At 53.2% G+C, this 18631-nt stretch overlaps 1 protein-coding gene across 1 annotated transcript; it reads right to left on the reverse strand.

Annotated features, from left to right (window-relative positions):
• Positions 1-672: 672 nt before the first annotated feature.
• CDCP2 (CUB domain containing protein 2) lies at positions 673-15472 on the reverse strand. The gene is made up of 6 exons (XM_020289245.2): positions 15317-15472; positions 8868-9215; positions 6114-6449; positions 4753-5106; positions 1633-1811; positions 673-1285 (listed from the first exon to the last, which is right to left on the reverse strand). The coding sequence occupies exons 1-6, from the start codon at positions 15393-15395 to the stop codon at positions 959-961; spliced, it is 1623 nt and encodes a 540-aa protein (XP_020144834.2). The 5' UTR covers positions 15396-15472; the 3' UTR covers positions 673-958.
• Positions 15473-18631: the final 3159 nt, after the last annotated feature.

The following is an 18631-nucleotide window of genomic DNA, read 5'->3' on the forward strand; positions in this document are numbered from 1 at the left end:
CTCAGAAGAGTGGACTGGAGTAGCCCTAAGTAGACTGGAGTATCTCCGAGTGAAGTCCAAAGGCAGGAGAAGGTACAGAGGGCTCCAAAAAGAACTCCTCTGGAGGGCAAGGACGGGCTCGACATCAGAGGCAAGGACAGAGATACATGGGGCTTCAATCGGCTTTTCAGTCAAGGATCAAAAGACACAGAAGGAAAAACTCCAACATGAAAGAGAAACACCAACTCTTTAGCCTCAGCCTCACCACAAGCACAGTGTGGGCCTACCTTGATTGATTTGGGGATATGACCCAGTAGGGCGCCGCCACCTCAGGGGACAAGCCCCGACCAGGGTGCGCAGGCCCGGTCTTCAACAGTGACACCGTGTGGCAGGGGCTGAAATGACAGCGCTAGACAGGGCTGCAGCTCCCTTTCTCTACTCCTGGAGTTTAGGGCAGAGCTGGCTTGCTTTAGACAAAGTCGATTTAGGGTAAAGGCCTCTGGATGGATACTGGACTTCCTGCTAGTGAAGGCTCAGGATGAACAATTAATTAGGAAAATAAGCAGAGCTATTATTTGTGCCTTGGGTTGGTGAGGCACTCATACACGTTACAGAATGAGTCAGTTTTATCCACACTGTGCCACCAGTGCCCACAGCTATCCAAACCAACAAGTTACACTCACTGGAGAGTTCTTTCCTGTAGCAGAATATCTTTAAGAGTAATAATAACAACAGCCAACACACATACATGGCATGCTACAGTGTACAGAGCCCTGCTCCACTTATGTTCTTCCCTGAGCTTCAAGCCAGCCCTGTCAGGTGGCTGGGCAGAGAGGTTGTCCCTAGGAAACCAAAGCTCAGAGAAGGACACAACTTGCCTATGGTCAGCAGCAAGTTAGCAAGGCCCTGTCCCACCTCCATTGTGGGTCCCTAAGCTGCCTTGCAGGGATGCCAGTTGACAGGTCCCTATCCTGCCTGCTCACAGCAGCATCAGGACCACGATGGCAATGACCATGAGGACTCCAGCCAGGATGCAAAGGCCCAGGAAGACAATGTCACTGGTATCTTGGGCCACCATGGTCACCGGGCCATCCAGTGCCTCCTCCTCGTCCCTGGGTGGTGCTTCCTGAAGGTGCTCAGCAGTGGCAGCATAGGGCCCGAGCCAGTCGGAGCCAGACAGCAGGTGGACAGAAGCCTCCTTGCGCCGGGGCTCGCAGCGGACCTCGTATTCATGGATGTCGTCCTGCCCCGCAGCAGAGAAGTCGATGTACAGCACGCTCACGATCACAGACGTGTTGTTTCTTCTCTGCGGGATCACAGGACACTCGCTCACACCAGGAGGGGCTTGGGCTGACCCTGTTCCCCTATATGTATGTGTGGGCCAGCCACTCCTGGAGGAGCGGCCAGTGGAGGCGTCAGGTTGTCCCTGGGATACGCAAGGGGACCTGTCCTCTGTCTCCCCTATTTGAGTTCTTCACCACCTCTATGCTGAACAAGCTTGTGGAGGTAAATACGACAAGGAGGGCTGAGCTCTGCCTCCAGGCTGGCGTGCTCACCAGAGCCAGGAGAGGCTGAATTCCTGGGAATGACTGGTGCCCTTCAGCAGGGTTCAGAGCCCCTCCCTGGTGCCTGCCCCTCCCCCTGACCCCCTACCTGGGATTCAGTGCCGCAGGTGTCAAAGCGGGCCTGGATCCTGAAGTTGCTGCCGACTTCCTGGGCGGCACAGCTCCGGCTGCCCAGGTAGACCTTGGTCCGCTCCAACGGGGCCAGCGCCTGCGCAGAGATCAGGATCTGGAAGTCCGTGCGGGAGCAGCTCACGTTCACGGGCACCACTGGGAACGGGAGGGGCAGGGCTAGAGGCCTCGGGCAGGCAGTCTGACTCCCACCTCCCTGCCCCACCCCCTCCCCTGTAAAGGGTGGGGGGCTGGGAAACCGAGGACCAGAGTGGGGACGGCTCTCACGAAGTCCTCCAGGCAGTGCTGGATATCTGAATATCTAGTTCGTGCTACTCCACATAACTCCATCCGACTGCGAACTCTGGGGGCAGGCCCCATGCCTGGTTCCCTCAGTGTCCCCTGAGCCCAGCACAGAGCTTGGCAGGCCCAGTGAATGCTGAATGAATGAATGAATGAATGCTGAATGAATGAATGAATGAATGCTGAATGAATGAATGAATGTTCTCAATCACAATAAAAGCTACTATTTGCTTATTGCTTTGCCAAATGCCAGGCGATTCATTCGCTCATTCATTGAATCATTTAGCAAACATCTACTGATGGCTTACTATGCACAGGTGCTATTCTAAGCGCTGCAGTTTCAGAAATGAAAAAAAAAATAAAAAACCAGCCCAAAATTCTTGCCCTTGTAAAGCTTACATTGGAGTTGGGGGAGGGGGCAGTAAATATGCAACAGGCACGTAAGTGTCAGAGTGCTGGGCAGGAAAATCAAGGAAGGAGGAGAGACAGGGAGTGGGGAGGGTGAGGGGAGCCTCATTTTCTCTCCTCACCATGACTCTGTGGGGCAGACGGGTCTCAACTCATTTTACAGTTTTGGAAACTGAAGCTCTGAGAGGTGGAGTTGTTTACAGTGGCTGAGCTAGGATCTTACCCCTGGGTCCCCAGGATTCCAAAGTCAGAGATCTCTCCGCCCTATTTGACAGCCCCCTGCACTGCCCCCAGGCCAGCACGGTGAGTGTGACTCTGAGTGTTTGGGTCTGGGCGAGTGTGTGCACGTGTGCATGTGTGTGTGTGCATGTGTGTGTGTGCATGTGTGTGTGTGCATGTGTGTGTGCCATGTGTGTGCCTGGAGGGCAGGGGTGAGCGCAGGGGGAGGGAAGGCGGGTGGCTGGGGGGAGGAAAAGGAGAGAGAGCTGGCAGGCAGAGGCCTGGAACTCTCGACTCCTCTCCGGGAAATGCCTCAGACGTGTTTCAGCCTCTGGTGTCTGGCAGTCAGGGATTTATGGGCCCGCCGTCTCCCGCGATGATCTCGGTGGCGCTGAACTGTGTGTCACCCCTGACTGAAGCTGTGGCTGCCCTTCCAGCAGGGAGGCCTCCTGCAGCCTGGGCCGCATCCGGAGCCTCGCCCAGCCCAGTGCCCCATCTGACCCTGGGCTCCCACAGGGTCAGGGAGGGAGGTGGGTGTGGAGGGCGCGGGGGCTCCTGCACTGGATTTCCGCCCTACGTTCACTCAGTCTCTGCAGAAGGGGCTGGTCCTAAACCACGGAGAGTCGGGAGAGGACCTGGGAGAGTCCTGGAAATAAGACTATCAGAGCCAAAAGGGACTTTCGAGCTCCTTCAGTCAATGTCCTCATTTTACAGGGGGAGAAACTGAGACCCGGAGAGAGAAAGGGCCAGCTAGCTGTGGCAGAGCCCCAATGGAGCCTGTCTCTCTCTTGCCCTGAGTGCTCTCTCGCCCGCGATACAGACTCAGAGAAGAGGCTCCAGCCCACAGGTGGACCCACTGAGGCCCAGAGGGGCGGGGGCTGCCTGAGGCCAACCCCCTGCCACTAGCTTGCTGTAGCCTCACATCTCCACCATTACCAGGGCCCCCCAACTCCCCTTGCACGTGAGTAAGGAAAGAGGAGAGAGCTTTTGAATGCTGAACAGGCCGAAGACACCCTTCCCGAGAGAATGATGTTCTCAGAGGTGGGCACCTAATTTAACCTTCACGACCACCTTGTCTAGGGCATTCATCAACCCCTCTTACAGAGAAGAACACTTGGGTGGTCAGTAAATGGCAGGGTTTGGATGTGGCCCTCGTCTGTCCGAGCGTAGCACTGGCTCCCCCTCCGTATGTCCTGTTCAGACACAGGAGAAGAAGGCAAGAGAGTGGGTTCTAGTCCTGGCTGTGCCACCGACTGCCTGGTGACTGCAGTGACATCCTTTCCCCTGTCAGCACCTGTTTCCATACGTGCACAAGGAGGAGTTTTGCCTGCCAGGCAGAGAGCACACTGGGTTGGAGCACAGGCATCTTTGGGCCCACAGCCCAGGGAAGGGTGGCAGGAGTAGGGGAGAGATGACGGATACTCTTGGCCGACAAATCTAACCAACACGATGGAGCTGGGAAAGCCAAACACCCACTTCCCCAGGCTTCCCTGCAGCCAGGCAGGGCTGTCAGACCAAGTCCAAACCAATGAGACACAAGACAAAGTCTTGTGAGGGCTTCTGGAAATGCTTTTGCTTTCCTCATAAGACGACATGTGTGGCTGGCACTCCCTCTACCCTCTTCCATCCTTGAACATGAGCATGATGCCTGGAGCTGTGGCAGCCATAGTGGAACTGTGAGGCTCAGAGAATCTCAGAGAGATCACTGGGACGAGTGTTGACTCTTTGAGCCCACACAGCAGCTGCCTGGCTCCAGACTTATTACGTGAGGAGACCCCATGCCCTTTGTTCAATCAGTATTTCTGAATGACACAAGCAGGGCTGGAGAGGCACCTCCACGGTTATACCAATTGTTGACCATAATTAACATTACCATGTTTTGATTATTACTCCTGGATACAGGGGATCAGCCACAGTATAACAGGGGGCAGGAGCCCCGGGGGAAGGAACCTGATGGGAAAGTCAGGACTCACAGAGTTAGGAGCTGGAAATGAACAAGGGCCATACTGGTACGGTCTCAAGGGTCCCAGCAGTTGGCAGAGGGGTAGCCACTGGGGGGAGCCATTCCTGGGGTCAAGACAAGCTGGTGGAATGGAGGAAAGAGGCCGTGAACCCTGGCTGCAAAGCCTCCCCTCTCCCGCCCGCATCCTCGCCCTCAGCCCCGGCTGACCTCCGATGTAGGCCACGGAGAAGCCCCTGCGCGTGGTGCTGCGGTCCGTGTGCAGCAGGAGCAGGAGCTGGTTGTGGCTCGAGGTGACGGGTGGCGGCAGGTGGTGGCCACACCAATGCCCCAGCAGGGGTGCCTCCTCACTGGCCCCATCAAAGGCCGCCAGGCGGTCAAAGTCACAGGTCCTGGTCAGGCTGTTGGGCTCCTCCAGGTCCATGTCTAGGAAGAACACCTTGACCCGGTAGCCGAGGGGCAGGCGGATGGCCCAGTGGCACCGGATGTTGTTGGGGTAGGAGCTGGGGTACTGCGGGCTGGAGAAGTTGCCCCGCACGGCGACATACACCTGCTGGCATTCTCCTGGGCGGGCAGGGTGGGGTGGAAGGAGCACAGGTGAGGAGGAGCAAAAGGGTGAAGTCACCCTCTGCATTGACAGCTGAGCCACGGCCGCTACGGGAGCCCTAAAGCCGCCCGGCAGTTGGTGGGCGCTGTGGCCAGCACACCAGACCACTGATCCTGAAGCTGGCTTTCAACTGACACTAGCTGAGAGCTGGGAACCTCATCTCATCGACAACTCCCTTCAAGAGTGTTAGGAATTCGGGGGAAATGGGCATTTATTGAAACCTTAAAATCTGTACCCCCATAATATGCCAAAATAAAAAAAAAAAGAGTGTTAGGAATTCAATAATAATACCTAACACCGTCCTCAGAGCTGACTTCGAACGCCCTGGCCTCTCCCCGTTTTGGTTGCCCCATCCACCCCTGCACTCGCGCCTCTCCAAACATCTCCTGGTGCTGTGAGCGCACCAAACACGCTCTGTCCTCCATGCCTTGCACATGCTGTTCCTCCTGCCTGGAACACCCGCCCTCCCTTCTGCCTCTGGCTAACTCCTTCAAGGCACTGCTCAATTCCCTCCTCCTCTAGGTGGTCACCGTGATTCTTACTGTTAGACAGCACAGATGGCAATGGGCTGTCCTTATTGGTTTCCTCATCCATCTCCCCATTAGACTTTGAACTCCCCATGAGTTCATTCATTCATTCGTACAAATATTAATCGAGGACCTACTAGGCACCAGGCACAAAGATAAGCCCGTGAAGAAGTCACAGCCAGGCAGGGAAGGTTAACGTGCAAACCACATTCAGAAATGGTTGATGTTAGAACACAGTGTGAACAAGGCTTCTACCTGGAGTTGAAGGAAGGGATTAATTTTGAGTGAATCAAGAAGCCTTCGCAGAGGAGGTGACATGTTTATGCCTTGGCACTGGCTAGGCAGGGAGAGTGCAGACAGCCCAAGGCCCTTGGGGGCCGGAAATGCTGACCCCCGAAGTGTGATGAGGAGGCAAGTGGAGCCGCAGCCCCTCCTACCTGAGAAGTAGTAGGCCTTGAAGCCCCGGCCTCCAATGTTAAAGTCGGACTTGAAGACCACCTGCAGCTCGTGGCCCAGTGACACAAGGGTTGGGGGCCGGGCGCTGCCGCAGTAGTGGTGCCCGCGGGCAGGGCCGGGCCCCCCAAGCACAGCCACGTAGTCATAGGTGCACTCTTCGTTGCCCTCCACCTGGAAGTCCACGAACACCAGCTTGATGGTGGCAGGGCCGGCCGCCCGGATCACCCAGCGGCATTCTACGTTGTTGGGGTAGTTGTTGGGGTACTCAGGGCTGGTGAGGGCCCCCGACAGGCTGGTCAGGACGCCACCACACACATCTGCAAGAGAGCACACTTGAACCGACTTCCTCTCTCCCTGCGGCTCCCGACCTCCTCACTTGGGCACCAGACACCGGCCATCTCATGGGAGCCCCACTACCACCTGCTGGGCCCCTGCCGAGTGGCAGGCACTCACCTAGCACCCAGCACCTGCGCCATCTTTTTAAAAAATCTGCATGGTAACCCCACAAGGAATGGGCTGTTGTTTCTTCAATTTTACAGTGGAGAAAATGGAGTGCAGAGAAGCCGTCTGAGTTTGGGTTTGCCCAGGGAGACCCTGAGACAAGGATTTGAGTGCAAGGAGTTTACTTGGGAGATCCAGAGGACCCCGGGTGGGGATGAGAGAGTGAGGCAGGGAAGGAGAGGTGTGGCCAAGCCAGCTACTGAGCCCCACTGGGGCCCCTGGGGATGGTGTCAAGCACAGCTCTCGTAGTTGCATCACCCCAGGACTGAGGGACAGTCCAGGCTGAGGGCTGCTGGGGGCTGAGGGTGACCTGCTGAGGCTTCAGAGAAAAATCCTCCAACAAAGAGATCTGAGGTTGGCGGGAGCACATTGAAGGGGCGAGGCCCAAGGGATGTGGTCAGGGCCCCGAGAGCAGGTCACCTGGCTGGTAACGGGGAAAGTGGGATTTGAACCCAGGAAGACTAACTGTAGACCCTTGTGACCCTCGCTGTCCACTGCTACCAGGCCAGTGGGGCACAGAGGCCGAGAGGCTTGAGTGCAGGAATGTGCTCAAACCTCCCTAGCAGGAGAGGAAACTGAGATGGAGGATCTGATGAAATAGAGGTTGGTGCAACATCTGAAGACAAGTGGCCTCCTAGCTCTGCCTTATATTAGCTGTGTGACCCTTCTTAGGTCAAGGCTGGGCAAGTAACCCAGCCTCTCTGAGCTTCATGAGAACATGAGAAATTATAAGAACTGCCCAGCCTGATCCACTGGGCTCAGACTCACATGGAGGCTGAGAAGACGCTGCTGAAAGTGATTAGGGGCCAGCTTGGCCAATGCAACTGTGACGCAGGTGACTTGCTGGAGGTCCCCAGCAGGGAGGGTGCACTCAGGACTCCAGAATCTCACCCCATGGCATGGCTGTGTGACCGGACCTCTGTGCTGGGCATCTGGGGACTTGGCTTCTTGGCCCAGCACTGGCCCAGCTGTGTGACCTTAGGAAGGCTCCTCCTTCTCCAGGTCTTAGATTCATGTCTGTGAGAGGAGAGGGCAGGCTTAGACAGCCTGCGAGATCCCTTCCAACACTGGCAGCCTTGGCAGAGGCTTCCCAGCTGTGCTCTGGGGCCCCAGTGGCCCCCTGGGGCACCTTGCTAGCTCTGGGGCAAACTGCATTCTTACATTGTAGTCAAATTATCCTTTACTGTAATTAAACGACAGCACCTACAGTCACCCACAGTCACGTATCCTATGTGTAAAAATTTAACTCATTGGAGACCAATATTGACTTGTGTTTTCAGTGGTTAGCTTCTAAGAAGCAAATGTTAAAAATATAAACTTATAAAATAAATACATACCACTAAAACGTTGCTGTTACCTCTTTTGTATATCAGGGTTAACATAAGGTTCCATTTGATATAAGGGTATTCCTATATTTTAAATGCTGGAAAACAAGGCCTATGATATTATAACTTTGATATCCTAACATTCTAAAAATCTAAAGTCTAAAATTCCAAAAGCACGATCAGATCAGCCTATGATTCTTGTGCGTTAGCATTCTACAATTCTATGCTTCTAAATGTAGCAGAGACCGGCTGTCCCACCTGAGTCCCCCCCAGGAGTGCTGTTGGTGGGCTCTGTGGACCAGGAGCCACTGTTTGAGCTGACATGAATAAGGTCTTTGCTTTGGGCCTTGGGCGGAGGCAGGAGGTTTGCATCTGGGCACAGAAGCCTGAGGACAAGGAGGAATGAGTTAAGGAGAAAGGCGAGAAGAGCAAGGCCTCTGTTCCCTCCACTAGCCTGAGAAGCAGGTGTCAAGCCCGGTTGAGGGAGAGAGGGAGGGGGTAGGGAGCCATGATACGAGAGTCACCAGCTCCCCCCACCCCCTCGTGCAAGGGGACGTGGGCGGGGTCCCCAGCGCTGTGAAGGAGCGAGATGCAGCAGCAGCAGCAGCAGCAGTGTGTCCTCTCCTGGGGCCTGATGCCATGACATGGGGTAAGAAGGACAAGGGTAGAAGAGCAGGGGAGGCCTCATTCCTGAACGCAGTGAGACCCTCTGGGGGCCCCAGGAGAAATGGACAAGATCACAAGAGCGGTCTTGGACACTGAGGAAGCTGCCTTTGCCCCATAAGCCGCCCCTGAGAGCAGGGCCATGCAAGTTCCTTCCAGAGCAGCCTGCAGGCTCCCCTGGCCCCACTGCTGTCCTCCCACCTCCACCCCAGGGCCACGCTCTGCACTGCCAAGTCCCCCCTTGACCTTTCTTGTAGCCCGCAGAAAAGCCGCGGCTGGCCACATGCTTATCCGAGTGGAAGACAACAGACATGACGTGCCAGGAGGAGGTGAAGGGCGGCGGGGGCACCCGGCCACAGAACCTCCCCAGCAGGTTGCCCTTGTCTGCTGAGGCCCCATTGTAGATCTCCAGGAAGTCGAAGGCGCAGGTGTCATGGTACTCCAGGTCAAAGTCATGGAAGGTAAGCAGCACGGAGGACCCCTCAGCCACCACGATCAGCCAGCTGCACTCCGTGTTGTAGGGGTATAGTCTAGGGAAGTTGGGGCTGGAGAAGTTTCCAGAGGGTGCCGAGAGCACACCGCCACATTTGACACCTGGGGCAAGAGAGAAGGATGGCTTCAGAGCGAGTGCTGGGGTCGTGGGTACCTGTGGCAAGGCCACACAGCTGGGTCTCTGGGACAGGGTGAGAGCACAGGGCCATGGCCCTGCATCAGCTCATTTTTTTTTTTTAATTTGTTCATGCATTTACTTATTCTTCAAATGCTTATCGAGCATTCTTTTACTCATTCAACAAATACTGTTTGAGTGCTAGGCACTGCTCTAGGTGTTAGGGTTATAGCAGGAACAAAACAGACAAAGCTTCCTACCCACGTGAAATCACATTCTGGTGGGGAAGACAGACGGTAAACACAATAGGTAAAATACATAATGAATAAAATAGTGATAAGTGCTATGGAGAAAAAGCAAGCAGGGAAAGGAAATAGGGGGTTGGGCTTTTTATTTTGTTTTGTTTTATTTTATTTTGAGACAGGGTCTCACTCTGTCACCCAGGCTGAAGTGCAGTGGCGTGATCATAGCTCCCTGCAACCTCCAACTCCTGGGCTTATGCAAAGGGATCCTCCAGCCCCAGTCACCTTAGTAGCTGGAAGTACAAGCATGCACCACCATGCCCGGCTAATTTTTTAATTTTTTGTGGAGACAGGCTCTCACTATGTTGCCCAGGCTGGTCTTGAACTCCTAGGCTCAAGCAATCCTGCTGCCTCAGCCTCCCAAAGTGCTGGGATTAGAGGTGTGAGCCACGGCTCCTGGCTTGGGCCTATAATTTTATTTATTTATTTATTTTTTTTTTTTTTCTTTTTTTTGAAAACATTCTTCAAACTCAAAGGGCCTATAATTTTAGATAAAATATTACTATATGCTAGGCCCCAGATATGCGTGATAGGGAATTTAAAGATAAATAATAATAGTAACCTCTGAGTGCAAATGTACACATATCTATTACAATGTTAAAAGGACATTTTTATATGTACATATTTGCTTGTATTTAACGCAAGAAAACAATAGAAGGAAACTAATAAGAATAATTCTCTGTTGGGGAAGTAGTAAAAAGAGGAGAGGAAGCTCGCGTGACCACTGGGCCTCTTTAAATGTGCCTTTAACTTCATAATCACGTGAAATAATTTTGTAGAATTTTAAAAGATCAAAAAAAAAGTTTAAAGTGACCCCTAAATATCCAAAACTAAAACGAATAAACTTAACTGTTTATCAAGTTGGAGGCACAGTTACATGGGGAAAAATTATTTCAAATGACTTTGAAATGTGTTTTTTGTTTTTTTTTTTTTACTGCACACTCCTAGTAGGATATATCTCGAGGACAAAATGAACTGCAAAGAAATCTTAAACTATATTCAGTTCACTATTAGTAATAATATTAAATTTTATTATTTTGCAAGTACCATATGTATTGGAATAAAGCAAATAAGTATGTTAATGTCAATAGAAATCAAGATTTTCAGTGTAGGAGAGAGACAAATATAAAACATTTGTGACTCTTAATTTGAATTGAAAGTATCAATATGAACTTGATTGACTTTTATTTCTAAAAAATATTTATTTCCTAGCTCTGTTTACTAAAAAGGCCTGGAAGGAATGATATTCTGGCAGCATTTTACATCCCTAGGCTTTAGGATTATTCTGTCCAGCTAAAATGAATCCGGGCTCCTTAGAGAAACAGCTGGTACCAGGTCTAGGATAGGAAATACACGCAGTATACTTAGATATCTTGCCATGCCAGACAGCAAAGAAGCTATCGAAGACTGCTGGGATTGTGTCAAAAGACACAGGAACCTATTTGTAGGGGCTCCACTGGCTAAAGAAGGTACAATCTGAGCATCAAAAAAGAGTAACACTTGCAGTGGATTGAAACACATCAAATATATAAAAACTTGTGAATTCATAATGCAACTCAAAGAAATTAAAAAGGAACTCATTGGTTCCTTTTGGAGAGGCTGGTTCCAATTGGAGAGGTTGCTGGGACACTGAGTCATTTTTTTTTTTTGAAAATTGATTAATAGAAAGGAAAAGAAATTAAACATCTACTTGGCCTTTCTTGTATGGACTGGATTTCTAGATAACCAAATAAATAGCTGGTGAGAGAAAGTGGTTATTTACAGAAGATTGCAGAAAGAATAACAGCATTAGAAAACCATAATTTTACAAATTCTAATGACATAGTGGATCTAGATAACATCCTCAAAGTCTGTTCTAATCACTGAGTAAAAAGTTGATGAGAGGTAAAAACCTAGATGGTTGGGTATCTAGGCATTCCCTGTACAATTCTTTCAACTTAGCTAAATGTTTGAAAATTTTTATAATTAAAAAAATACCCAAAAAGTTAACATAATAGGGAATTTTATAACAGATCAGGCTCAGAATCCCTGAACCCCCAGATGAATCTTAGCGTCAAAGTGGAAGACAGGTGCCTTCCTGATGTGATGCACACACAACACCTACAGTCTTCTTGGAAAAAAATAAAAATAAAGGAACCTGAATCTCTTGAAGTCTCTGGATGTGTGTACAGGCTAGAGTGAACATGGAAGTTAGAGAACAGCTTAAACAACACTGTAAGGAAACCTTCAGCCAAGTCCAGGACGTGGGAAATTCTATAAGATAAATGACCCTAGAGTGTCAACAATAAATGATAGGGGGTGGGGAGGAGGCACAACTGTTATATTAAAAGAGTCAAATATCAACCAAATGCAGTGTTTGGACTTGGTTGGATTCTGATTTGAACAAACCAACTGTAAAAAGATTTTTTTTGGTATTAATAATTGGAGAAAATAAGGCCGGGCGCGGTGGCTCACGCCTGTAATCCTAGCTCTCTGGGAGGCCGAGGTGGGCGGATTGCTCAAGGTCAGGAGTTCAAAACCAGCCTGAGCAAGAGCGAGACCCCGTCTCTACTATAAATAGAAAGAAATTAATTGGCCAACTGATATGTATATAAAAAATTAGCCGGGCATGGTGGCGCATGCCTGTAGTCCCAGCTACTCGGGAGGCTGAGGCAGAAGGATCGCTGGAGCCCAGGAGTGTGAGGTTGCTGTGAGCTAGGCTGACGCCATGGCACTCACTCTAGCTTGGACAACAAAGCGAGACTCTGTCTCAAAAAAAAAAAAAAAAAAAATAATTGGAGAAAATGGAACATGAACTGAGTAGTAGATAAAATTAAGGAATTATTATACCATTATAATGGTATTAGGGTTATATATAGTTTTATGTGTTTCTCTGTTAGAGATGCATCTTGACATATTTATGGGGGAAATATTAATAATACGACATCTGAGATTGGCTTTAGACTTCTCCACACTCCCCCAGTGGGGATGGGGTGGGGCAGAAGAAACCAGCCCGGCAGAATGTTGGTCATTGTTGAAGATGGTGTAGAGACACAGGGATTCATTATACTATTTTCCTTACTTTGCGTATGTTTGGAATTTTCCATAATCAAGAGCCTTAAAAAGTAGCCAGCACGTTCTTGGTCACCTTCTCAGCGAGGCCGTCCCTAGCCACCCTGCTCACAGCGGAGACCCCTCCCCCTGCCCCAGATCCCATCTCTCCCCTTAGTGCTGTATTCTTCTCCATAAGCATTCCTCACCACCTAACCCGCCGTTTATGTGACTTGTTTGTTGGGTTCATTGTCCGTCTCCCTCCACGAAACCGAAGCTCTGTGAGAGCGAGGAGCTTGGTCTGTTTGGCGCCCTGCTGCGTCCCCAGCACCTGGCACAAAGCAGGTGCTCCATGTACTCTTGCTACGTGGATGAATGAGTGGATGGGTGAATGATCTGATAGAATCCTCACCACAGCCCTGTGAAATAGGCAGGTCAGGTGTTACTGACCCATTTCACAGATGAGAAAACTGAGCCCCAGAAAGGGAAGTTACTTGCCGTAGCTGACGCCTGTTGCTTTGGTCCACCCAGCACCCCTTCTTCCACCTCCTGCAACAACACACCCTTCCTTTAGACGCTGCTCCCTTCCTTCCCTCTATGTGGTAACTCTCTCTCCTCCTCCTTGCTCCAGGGTGGACGCATGACTCTAGCGGGCAATCGTGGGGCTCCCACCACCTCCACATGACTGGCCCACAGAGTGGGCATGTGCTCCGGGCTAGGCCAGAATGTCTGGACGGGAATCCTTTCCCTCCTGGCCCCTGGGAGCCCTAGGTGGGACAGTGCTGGGGCTTATGGACAAATCCTGTCCTCGGACCAGAAGAACAATGTGAAAAGTGGAAAAGCCCCCGGTGCTAAGGGTCCCCGGCTGCCAGCATCCCTGAGCCCAGCTCGGTACACTCCTGCCTCCCTGGCTCCAGAGCCAGTGCATTCCTCTTTTTGCTGAAACTCATCCAGGTTGAGTTTCACTTGCAACCAAAGTCATCCTGAAGCATACACTTGACTAAAGTCCCTGTAAGAGAAGACGCTTTGGCCAAACATGTGCCCTGTACCAGTCCTGTGCCCTGTGCCGATTCGGACGGCCCTCCCAGGAGAGCTCGCGGCAGGGTGAGGGAGGGAGTCGGGCAAATGAGCCCCAGCCACACAGTGTGTTGTGCTGAGGCCACACAGGGGCTGGGGCCCGGGGGAGGGGAGCCAACCTTGGTGGGGCAGCATCAGGGGAGGGATAAGGTGCGCAGAGGAGGTGACATTTGAGTTTGACTAGGACGAATGAGGTGGTTTCATCAGTTGGGGAAGATCTGGGGGCAGGAAATGGCGTGGACAAGGGCCAGACGCACGACTGCTTAGCATCGGTGACCCCAGGCACGAGTCTGGGAGACGGGGACGATGACACCTGTGTGCGTGGCTGTGAGCGCTGACACGGTAAAGGCTGGGCACAGCCGCACAGCCGCAAGCCGGGGTTGGGCTGCCAACTCCCTGCCCGGCCCCTGCTGCAGGACAGGGCAGGAATGGCGTCTCATCCGTGCCTCTATGGCAAGAGGACCAAGGGGTGTTCTGTCCAGGGGCTGTCCTTGTCCTTCCGGGCCCTGCCCGTGGGGCAGGGGAGCGGTGAGAGTGAAGAGCAGGGCTCCTGCAGCCCAGCTGCCCGCACCTGCACAGGGGCCTTGTCCACTACAGCCTGGCCAGGTACGCTGACCCCAGGGCCACCCCAAGGCTACAGAAGCCCTGGTGGCTGGAATATAGGAACAGCCAGCTCCTCCCCCCACCCAGGCATGGCTTGAGACCCCTGTGCGCCATCCCCTCTCGGCCAGCGACTGGTGACTGGTGAGTCACATGCGACTCCTCCCTGAGCTCCACTGAAGCCTGCAGGAAGTGAGACACTGAAGACTGTGTGCTGAGCCCCCACGTTCGTGCGTGCCCCTTGCAGGAGGGGGAATGACATCGTCCCAGATCACAGACAGGCAAACAACGCTCAGAAGGCCAGAGCAGCTCACAGCCACCTGGGACCACAGTGCAGGCGGGAGCTCTAGGAGCCCCAGTGAAGGCATCTCTGAGGTTGATGGAGGGACATGGAAGGCTTCCTGGAGGAGGTGGCGCTTCATCTGAGCTTAAAGGGTGAGCCAGATGTTCTCAGGTGGAAAAAGAGAAAAGGGACCTTCCAGGCAGAGGGGCAAGCAGGGTTTAAGGTCCCTGAGGGTGAGGCATCTCCAGAAAGGGCTGCAATGCCCCTGACAGAGCATGGGATGCCCAAGGGACATGGGAAACTGAGGCCGATATGGAAATTGGAGCCAGGACTCAGAGGGCACTGAATGCCATAATAAGGAACTTTGATTTCACTTGAGTGGCAGTGGGAAGGACAGCAGGCTCGCCAGAGGAAAAAAAGACTCCTTCTAGCAATAAACCTTTAATAGTTCTCTGGGCTATTCCCTTGACCCCCCGGAGCCAGGCAGCCTTGGACAGGTGACTTAACACCTCTGGCTCTCAGTTTTCTCATCTGTAAAATGGGGGACTAATATCTCCTTTGATATTTGTTGTAAAGATTGAATGCAATTACATATGTAAAACATCTAGCACACAGCAGGTACTCAATAAATATTGTTTTCTCCCATCTCAGAAACAAATGCATTCTCAACTCAGTCAACTCCCCCGAAAAGGGCTCCTGCTTCCTGTCTTCCCACATAGAAACCTCCCGGGACCGTGGCTGCCCTCCCCTCCCCTCTCCCCTCCTGCCAGGCCCTGTCTGTGCCAGGAGCACCTACCTTCCATGGCTTGGACCCTGGGGCCTGGGCCCAGCAGGGCCACTGCCAGCAGCAGACAGGCCCCCAGCTGTGCCAGCATCTCCTCTCCAGGGGCCCCCACAGGTCTGCAGAGCTCGGGCAGCCAGGAGCTGAGGGTCTGCAGCAGGGGAAAGGGAGGTGAAGGGGAAAGAGCCTCCAAGTCAATGGTGGTCTGAATAATTCATCGGCCCCCAGAATCAGTAAGCTGATCTCCAGGTGCTTCCTTCATCCACTCTAAGGTGACGGATCCAGTGTCACCAGCTTTACACGTTCTGAGATCTGCACTGGCCACACTGCATCAGGAAGGGAGGCAACAGGGGCTGGGAAGAAATCGGGTGGGGGAGAAAGGGCGTACGTTTGGGGGCCAGGCAGACCTGGGATCCATCCTGGTTCAGCCTGTAACTTGCCGGGTAACCTTAAACAAGTCCTTTACCTCCTCTGGGTCTGGACCTTCTCATCTGTCCAATGGGGCTTTCAGCCCCGCTGCTAGGGCCATTGAGAAAATGAAGGAGATGACACAGGCGAAAGCACACAGTAGGTGCTTGCTGCAGGTTTCTCTTGTCCCCACCCTCGAGGGAGCTGGAAGGAGCATCAGCGTAGTGGGACGAATGGGACTGCTTCCTTCAGACGCGAGAGTTTAGCTCAGCGGGCTAGGGAAGGCGTTTGTTGTGGACGGCGGATGAGGGAAGCCTTGTTTGTGGGAGAATGCAACAGGAATGACAGAATTGGAAAATCGAATTGTGCGACTCCTGATGCAATCGTGGATCTGGCCCACAGTGCAAATTCTGGCCAAGAACAGGAAATGTTCACCTGTGTACTGATCCCCAAGCTTGAGCATCACCCTGTGCCAGGCCCTGAGCTAAGAGCTGCAGCTGCAGAAATGCCCCAGGGGCCCAGTGTCCAAGAAAGGAAGTAGCACCTTTCTTTTCCTCTGGAGTCTTTCCAGTTGGGCCAGTTCAGCCCGGCATGCATTTCTAAGCTCCTTCTCTGTGCAGAGCCTGCTCCAGGCCTGGGGGCTTGGGGACAACATGGCACATTCCTGCCCTCCTAGGGAGGCGCCTGGGCTCTGGTTTCTACAGACTAAGGTCTGAATCCTGGTTCTACTCCTGCCTGGCTGTGGGGACCTGGGACAGTAACCCAACCTGTTCCAGGCCAGCTCCCTGGATTGTGACACAGGAGCTACAGCGGCAGCCTGCAGCTGGCTGTGAGGATTAAATGAGATAATATATGGGAAGTCTTAGCCGGTGCTGGCACAGCGCATAGGAACATGCATGATTTCTATTTACCCTGGAAGAACCCAGATATCCATCTGCCAGAACACGTGTTGCCTCTGGCCCCCACTTTTGTCAGGAGGTCCCCAGGGAGCCCTTTGCCGCAGGCCCAGGAGGCCACGCAGATGTTCAGCAAAGAGCATTAGGAGTGGCCGGCCTGCAGGATTGGCTCACCTGTTGGGCTTGATAGAAAGGAAAAGTTCCGCTATTCTGGGAAGCCTGAAGAGATGGGAGCTTTTATTAAACACCTACTGTGTGTATGAGAGAGGGGCCAGGGCGAGGGAGCCAAGCCAGCGCTGGGGGGTGCCAGGCGTGGCGCAGGCGGCCTCACATGGCTCTGTGGGTGTCGCCTCCCGGTTCTCCCAGGCACGTTGCACCCCAACTGGCAGGCGAGGAAACGAGGAGACAGAAGCACAAAGGGTTTGAGCCACTGTCTTGGGTTCAGTGTCTGCTCAAGAAGATGCGTGACCAGTAGTCTATATAGGACACCAGGAAGCACAGTGGGGTGGGGGTGAGACGAGGATGGGAAAGAAGCCGGTGGAGGGTGTTAGTGAGCAGGTTACCTCCGTGGGTACATCCGGGGGTGGTGTGGACGATGCCCTCAAGTTGAGCCGCCCGAGGGCAGGACGTAGGGCGCTTATCCACCAACGCCCAGCCGCCGCTGGCTGCAGGCTGCTCCCAGGGTGTCACCTCCCGGGCGTTTCCGACCTGCAGGTGCCGGCCCAGAAGCCTGAGGCGGTCAGTGCAGGGTCGCGGAGGAAGCTGTCTGCTCACACCGGCCCAGCCACCACCCGTCGTTACCGTGTCTACTCCCCGGACTTGACATCCTCCAGAATCACCCGCCTCCGGAACGTTTGTCCCACTCCTGAACAACTGCCCCTCTTCCCGCCACCCTATGCAGCTTTCCGATCACACCGCTCCATGGAAGCCACCAGAGTGGCCCTTGGGCCCCTCAAGACCAACAGCCCCCAAACTGCACCCATCACAACCCCCGACACGGAACTTGCCTCTCCTCTGGAGTTTCAGCACGACCAGCCCACAAAGCCAGGCGTGTAGGAGCCCGCCTCGACTTCCCTTCCCCTCGCCCCCACACCCAGTGGTCGCCCTTGTGCCTGGTCACCACCTCCGCCCCTGAAATGACTTCTGAAGCCATCCCGACCCCAGCTCCCCATCCTTCCGGCACTTTCACCCTAGCCTCTTTGAGGCCTGAGTGTCCTGCTCCGCCTGCTCCCTGCCGGCCCCCTGCCCGCCCCAAAGCCACCTTCTACTCTGACCTTTCTGTGCCATGGTCTCTCTGACCATGTCACGCCTCTGTTCAGGATGAAATCCAAAGTCCTCTGCTTGGCATTCAAGCCCCTTGGTCACCTCCCCTCTTGAGCTCCACATCCCGCCTCCGACTTGTCTCTCACTTCCCCGCCCATGCTGTGCCCGAGCCTGCATTGCCCTGCCTTCTGCCCCGCAGGCCCTTGATGGACTCTTACCCCTCAGAACAGTTGTCACCTCCTCCAGGGAGCTGTTCTACCCCACCCCAAGCTAGAAGAGTCCCTCCTCACTGGGTGCACCCCTAGCGAGGACAGGTGCACTCTGGCCGGCTGGTTTTTCTGAGAATACCCTCTATCTTCTTGGCTGTCATTCCAGTGCCGGGCTCAGGGCTTAGCCCAGAGCACATTCTGTCACTCATCTCTGTCCCCACTGTGTGCCCCTAGCACATCCTAAGTGCTCAGCAACCCTTTATGGGTTGAAGTACTCAAGGACGCACAACTAGGAAGTGTCCTTGTCAATTCGAACCCATGTTCCTCTGTATTCAAAACCTGTGCTTCTAACCCTGACTCCATTTGGAGGCTATAACAAAATTCCATCGGCTGGGCAGTTTATAAACAACAGAAATTTATTTCTCACTGTTCTGGGGGCTAGGAAGTCCAAGGTCAAGGTGCTGGCAGGTTCTGTTCTGGTGAGGGCCCATTTCTTGGTTCACAGATGGTGCCTTCTCTCTGTGTTCTCACCTCCAAAAGGCCCTACCACCTAA

This window comes from Microcebus murinus, chromosome 2, assembly GCF_040939455.1.
Source record: "Microcebus murinus isolate Inina chromosome 2, M.murinus_Inina_mat1.0, whole genome shotgun sequence".
NCBI classification, from domain to species: domain Eukaryota; kingdom Metazoa; phylum Chordata; class Mammalia; order Primates; family Cheirogaleidae; genus Microcebus; species Microcebus murinus.